Below are 6,520 nucleotides of genomic sequence, written 5' to 3' on the forward strand. Positions count from 1 at the left end.
TTTGGTAAAGTTTTGAAGTGGGTGCATGATAGTACGGAGGTAATTGTGGGTGGAAGGGAGTTCCATAATTTGGCTATGGTGCAAGAGAATAGTGCTTCACCAGCAGAGTTATTGGCTTTAGTGATCTGCAAGTGATTTTTGTTGCTGGATCTTAGTGGTCTGGTGGTGCGATAGGGTTGGAGTAGATTCTGGAGGGATGGGACATTTAGTGGATGGTTTACTAGTTTGTGGGCGAGTGAGAGTTGATACCACTGAAGGAGGTGAGGGAGTTCAAGCCAGCCCAGTTCAGCAAGTGAGAGACAGTGGTGACTACGGTAGGATGTCCCTGTGGCGAATTTGGCAATTTTGTTGTAGCAGGTCTCTAGCTTGTTTAGATAGCATTGCCTTAGGTTGGTATATATTGCAGAGGCATAAAGTAGGGTGGAGATAAGGTGGGAATTTGCTATTGAAATCTTTGCTGCTTTGGTGAGAAGTTGCTTATTTCTGTATAACGCTCCTAGTTTTTTGTGGACTTTTTTTATGGTCATGGATACGTGAATGTCAAATTTTAGTTTATTGTCTATTTCCACTCCTAGCAATTTGGTGTGTTCAGTTGGGTATATAGTGGTGTTGTCTTTTGCTGTGATGTTAAAGTGAGAGTTGTTTTGAGTATGTTTGGTGGGTTGGAAGATGAGTAGTTTAGTTTTGTCTGGGTTGAGTATTAATTGGGCATCGGATAACCAACTTTCAACAGAGGAAAAGGCTTCCTGTGTGACTTTTTGCAGTTTGGGTAGGGACTGGGCTGAGCAGATGATGGTTGAGTCATCTGCGTATTGTATGAGTGTGTCATGTTTGGTGGCAGAGGCTAGATTATTGGTGTAAACAGAGAAGAGTAGGGGTCCAAGGATGGATCCTTGGGGAACCCCTATGGAGACAGGTAGTTGGGGAGATATGTCATTCTGCCATACAATGGATTGTTAGCTGTCAGACAGGTAACTCTGCAACCAGCTGGTGACTGATTGAGAGAAGGATAGGTTATTGAGGACAGGATAAGTTGTTTGTGTGGGACCATGTCAAATGCTTTAGATAGGTCTAGAAAAGTAGCAGAGGAGAGATAGCCATTGTTTTTATGCTGAAGGATAGTGTTAGTAAAGGAGAGTAAGGCAGTGATGGTGCTATGGCTTGGTCGGAAACCATGCTGAGTACTGGAAAGGAGGTTGTTAGCAAGGAGGTAGTCTGAGACCTGAGAGTGTATGCATCTCTCTAGTATTTTAGAGAGTGGAGAGAAAATAGCTATGGGGCGGTAATTGGTTAGTTCTGTGGAGGGTTCGCCTTTGTGGAGGGGAATTATATGTGATACTTTCCACAGTGTGGGAACGTAACTTTCTGACAGAGATCGGTTAATCAAGATGGATACTGGGTAGGCCAGAGCATCAGCTGCAATTTGTAGGTATTCACTTGGGAGGTTGTCTGCTGCTAATTTGGTGGGTTTAAGTTTAGTTAAGAGTTTTTTATGTTGGAGGTAGGTACAGGAGAAAAAGAGAAGGCAGTGAGGAGATTACTAGTTGAAGGTGTGGGTTGGAGGGGAGGGGGGTTGTGTTGTTTAGCTAGTGATAGTATGGTTTGGGTGAAGTGTGTGTTGAATGAGGTAGCAATATTTTCTGAGGAGTGAGCGATGTTAGGAGGAGGGGTACTGACTTTACCTGGGTGGAGGATGGAGTTTATGGAGGACCAGAATTGTTTGGGGCTGTGTTGTGAGGAGTCTAGGGCAGACTGGTAGTATTGGAATTTGTCCTGTTTTATTAGCTTTTTGACTCTATTGTGTAGTTCTAGGAATTTCTGTCTAGTTGAGGGGGTTTTAGTTTTGCGCCAGTGCTCCCAGGCTTTATCCCTGTTTTTCATTTCTGACTGACTTAGTGGTTTTCTGTAGCCATGGGGAGGGCTGTGCTTTGGTTCTGGAAAGTCTTATGGGGGCATGGTAATTAAGGATGCTTAGGAAGGTAGTATTAAAAAATTCAAATGCGTCATCAAGACTGAGGTACTTTAGAGGATGCCAGTTACATTCTTTGAGGGATGAGATAAATGTGAGTGGGTTAAAATTTAGCTTTTTTACGTATTTGACGGTAGATGATGGGTTTAGCCTGATATAGGTATTTTTTGAGTAGGAATGTTGGGGAGTGATAACTGAGGCTATCTGATAAGCAGCCTGTTATATTTGACTGGGGGCTCTTATTGACTAATATCCAATCCAGGGTAGTGTGCTTGCCGGAGTTTTTATTTATCCTGGTTGGCGACTGGACTAGTTGGGTGAAGCCATGAAGGTTTACATGATGGGTTGAATGGTTGCCAGAACAGGATTGCCAGTCAATATTGAAATCACCTAAAATGATAGTTTCTTGGGGGAGATGGTGGGTAGACCAGCTGAGGAGGTTTTTTAGTGGAGGGATGTTTTGGCCAGGTGGGAAGTAGCATCCAATTATGTTGATGGTTTTATTTTGGTTTATTTTGAGGTTGGTATATATTATTTCTTCATTGCCTATTGGTGGAGCTGATGATTTTAAGATCTGGATGTTTAGATGCTGTTTAAATATTATAGCTACACCGCCTCATGCAAAAGATGTGACTTGACTTGATGTGTTCACTATGAATCAAAGCATATTGTATTAGTCATCCGAGCAACTGATTGTGTATTATAGGTTGTTTTAACTGTTATGCTGATGTATAACCAAGAATGGGTGTTAGTGGTAGTGAGATGGTATTCTCTGTAGTAACGTCAGAGACTCACTTCTTAAAATTGCCCTTTGTTCTGTCTGCATTATTGGACATAATTAGTTCAGTGTTAGACTAAGCCAGCTTTTGTCTTTAGGTTTCTGTGTTTTATCTAATGACGCTATGTAAAAATGCTGAGAAATAGATTGTGGCCCGACTCCAAAAGATTTGATCTCAATGCAAGTGTCTTACTCTGTCGTTTTACAGTGAAATAAGCGCACTGAGAGTAGCTGTTTTGGAATGTGGCCCATAATTAGTTTATAAATAATTTTATGTATTCAGGGACCAACACAAATCTGGCTGTTTATCCCTGCACTTGCAAAGTAAGAGAAAATAAATCTAGTCATTTCATAATCATTTTATTGAGCTGTAAGTTTTAATTCTTTGTGGCTTAAGATCTCTTCCATTGATAGGTGTAGCTACACAATGTTGGACTGACAGAATATTAACTTTTAGCATCCACATCTTTGCACATTTTGAGGAATTTGTTTTTAGAGTGTTGTTTACAATGACATAACATTTCTTCTCTCATTACCCAGGCATCTCTTGATCTGTCTTGCTGCCTACCTGGGGTGTGTCTGCTTTGCCTACTTTGATGCTGCATCGGAAATTCCGGAACTAGGGCCTGTCATACGTTTCTGGCCTAATGAGAAATGGGCTTTCATTGGTATCCCCTACGTCACTCTCCTGTGTGTTCAGAAGAAATCATCGGTAAAAATCACATAAATAAAGAATCAAAGTGGAAATGCAGAGTATAGAAGCTGTGAAGTATTTTAATAAACCTAAAGTATTTAACAGTTCATCCATACTACTGGTTCATAGCTGCTACCCAAGTGGATCTACACGCACCTTTAAAGATACTGGACTCAGATATCAATGCAAATGAATGCACAACCCTCACAGTGTGATTTGTGAAAACCTTACTGTACAGAAGTGCATGTGTAAGAAGAAACACTGCATGGCTGTAGTTATTCTTCGTCTGACACTGAAGAACTTTAATATGGGATGTGTAATATCCCAGATACAGTGGCATTTTGTATTTTCTATATATTTGTCTTTCTTACACATTTTTTCATTATGGAATTTAGGCTGTTTTTGTTTCTATACAAAACTGATTTTATGCTGCTTTGTTTGCTATTCATGGCTGAATCCTGAAACTCTAAAAATGCAAGTCACAGAAGCACAACTACTTTCTTATAGATTAAAGATATTTTTATTTGGTTTCTTCTTTAGAAAGTCTGGATTCGTTTTAATAGATGGTGCATGACACTGACAAAATAATAGTCCCTAAGCACAGTCACCTACCCCATTGACATGTATTGCGATTCATATATGGTTCTGCTGCTTTCTAACAAACCACAAATAACATTTACATTTGCCAAATATATTGTGTTGAAAAAGTTAACTGAAAACAAGTTGATATGTAAATTAGGGAGTTCGAATGGGATAAATACACAGAATGTTATACATACTTACAATACTTAACAGAATATTGTACATACTTACAGTACTTAGCAAGAAAGTCAAAGTATAATAGCAGTGTATTTTTAGGGTGACAAGCCCTTTTATCCCCCGGTTAATTTAATATATGTATTCTAATTCTAATGTGCATAGCTGGCCTTAGGCATAGGCCAACTATGCAGCTGCCTAGGGCACTGCTCTAGCAAGGTCACTTTTCCATGAATCTGGATGGTGTAGGTAGACCGGGATGGGGACACAGGGTGGTGTTAGGGGGTGCTGTGAAGATCTTTTGCCTAGGGCACCATTTGACCAAAGGCCGGCCCCGCTGATGTGTTAAATTAAAGAAAGGCAAACATCTGTTTAGACACACAAGAAGCAGGTTTTACACTCAGTTTTGAGTTAGCACAATCTCAGAGCACAGCCTCCACAAGGTCTGTTTGTATGTGTGGGGGTGGGGCTTTCACCTCTGCAAAAACTTTCCCTTTTGTGTTGTAATTTGTATTTTTTAGTTAACTAAATAGGGCTGATGTGCAAAATTCTTAATGAAGTGCCTGCTTTATTAACTGTGTTTCTGTTATGCTGCTATGTTTCTAGTCTTCTGATGCTTTTATAAGTTATAGTGCTGTAATACTGAGAAAAGTGAAGGTGACAATGTACGTTTGCTGTTCAGAAATGTATTAACATGTGACAGACACTCTGTGCTGTTAATTAAACTTTAGAACTGTTGTTTCATATCTGATGAAAATACTGACATTTATGTGCATATGCTAAAATTCCACAGTGATAATTTGATAGTTTCCTGTTTTAGTTTGAAACATTCAGTGAGGCAGGCAGTTTGGTAAGAAGTGATAGAACTCCTACATCGGTTCTTCCTGTGTATCTTCAATCCTGGTAACTCAAGTCTGTCACATAATGTCAGTGACCAAGAGATGATAGGAAGGAAAATGCAGTACATTTCAAGCTGCCTTTTTAACATTTCCTCTGCCTTCTGCATGTCCTCACATTTGACAGCTTACACCATTTGAGCATTTGGTGACTTGCTAGATTTCTGGAATGGTAAGGATAGGAAAATTGTTTGTTTATAAATAACGGAGTCCTTAGGTGACTAGAGACAAGGTTTGTTATTATTGTGTCGTTTGTGCAACAAATCTTGACACTGTGCTGGGCATTGCCTCAGGGTGCATAGGTTTGGAGTTGTTTTATTGTTAGTGTTGTCATCTACTATTGCTTTAGTATGAAAAACATTTAAAATTTCATTGCACAAGACTTTGAGGGGTACAACTCAGGAATGCTCCCAAATTGGGAGGCAAGGGTATCAGTAGCCCTGGTATGAAAGTACAGCACAGATTTCAGGTGTAGCCAGGATGGGACAAAGGGGACCAAAACAGTCTGTTCAACTTTACGGAATGTTACGTAAAATTATTTTTGTATGCAATTTTTGTTATTAAGTTTGGTAACCTAATTCCTATCTGTAAGGCAATTCATTTTCTTTTTTTCTCTTAGTAGAATGCCTGTTAAATTGATTTCACATAGGACAAAGTTAGGCATGTTTTTTGTTGTTTGTTTGTCAGGAGTGATTGTGTGTTTCTTTACATGCAGTCAGTTTTTTCCAGGCTGATACTGATCTTGCTGATAAATCTCTTGCATTGTGAATTTAACATTGTTCTGAGTTTCACACTTGGGTTGCATCAGCTGTACCCACTTTTGCTAAATGGGTAATATTTGTAATCCAGACCACCTTGTGTAGGCATACAAATGTAAAGTCATTCTTAAATCGTCTTGCACATGTACCTCATTTGTCAGTTGCACAGCAGTCATCCAAAGTCATGGGCATCATGGGAGCAGGATATGTAAGTTAGGCCAGTGCTTCTTAGGGATGTCCTTGAAATGTATACGTTGCATGGTACAGTGATTCGTAGATGTTAGTGCTATGCAGCTTCCATGAAGGGTGCATGCATCTGTTAGCTGATTTGCACCCTTTTATTTCAGTAGACAAAGCAATTTCTCCTCATTTAGTACGCTCTAGCCGCAAAACGTAGAACTCCTAGCTACATCTTTCTTAATGGAGCGCTTACCCACAATTCCTCAAACCTTGCAGAAGGTGGTTCAAAGAGGTTCACAGTAGGACTTCAGTCAGATTCAGAGACAGGTTAATTGTGCATGTGTCATAACTGTATTATAGATTAGTTATACCAAATTGCACAGAGTATGCTGGTCAGCTGTGAACCTTGTTTATGAATACTGTAAAATATGTTCTAAGCACATGGAACATTCTTCATGCAAACATTTATGTGCATTATTAACACATATA

General features: G+C 39.6%; 1 protein-coding gene across 1 annotated transcript in view; it reads left to right on the forward strand.

Moving 5' to 3' along the window:
* Positions 1-4,943, forward strand: part of ACER2 (alkaline ceramidase 2) — a 212,621-nt gene extending 207,678 nt beyond the window's left edge. The window contains exon 6 of the mRNA XM_044067198.1: positions 3,288-4,943. Coding sequence (XP_043923133.1) covers positions 3,288-3,474 — 187 coding nt within the window. The 3' untranslated portion in view covers positions 3,475-4,943. The remainder of the gene's footprint in view (positions 1-3,287) is intronic.
* Positions 4,944-6,520: the final 1,577 nt, after the last annotated feature.

The sequence above is a fragment of the Protopterus annectens genome, chromosome 3.part1, assembly GCF_019279795.1.
Source record: "Protopterus annectens isolate FY-2018-M chromosome 3.part1, PAN1.0, whole genome shotgun sequence".
NCBI classification, from domain to species: Eukaryota; Metazoa; Chordata; order Ceratodontiformes; family Protopteridae; genus Protopterus; species Protopterus annectens.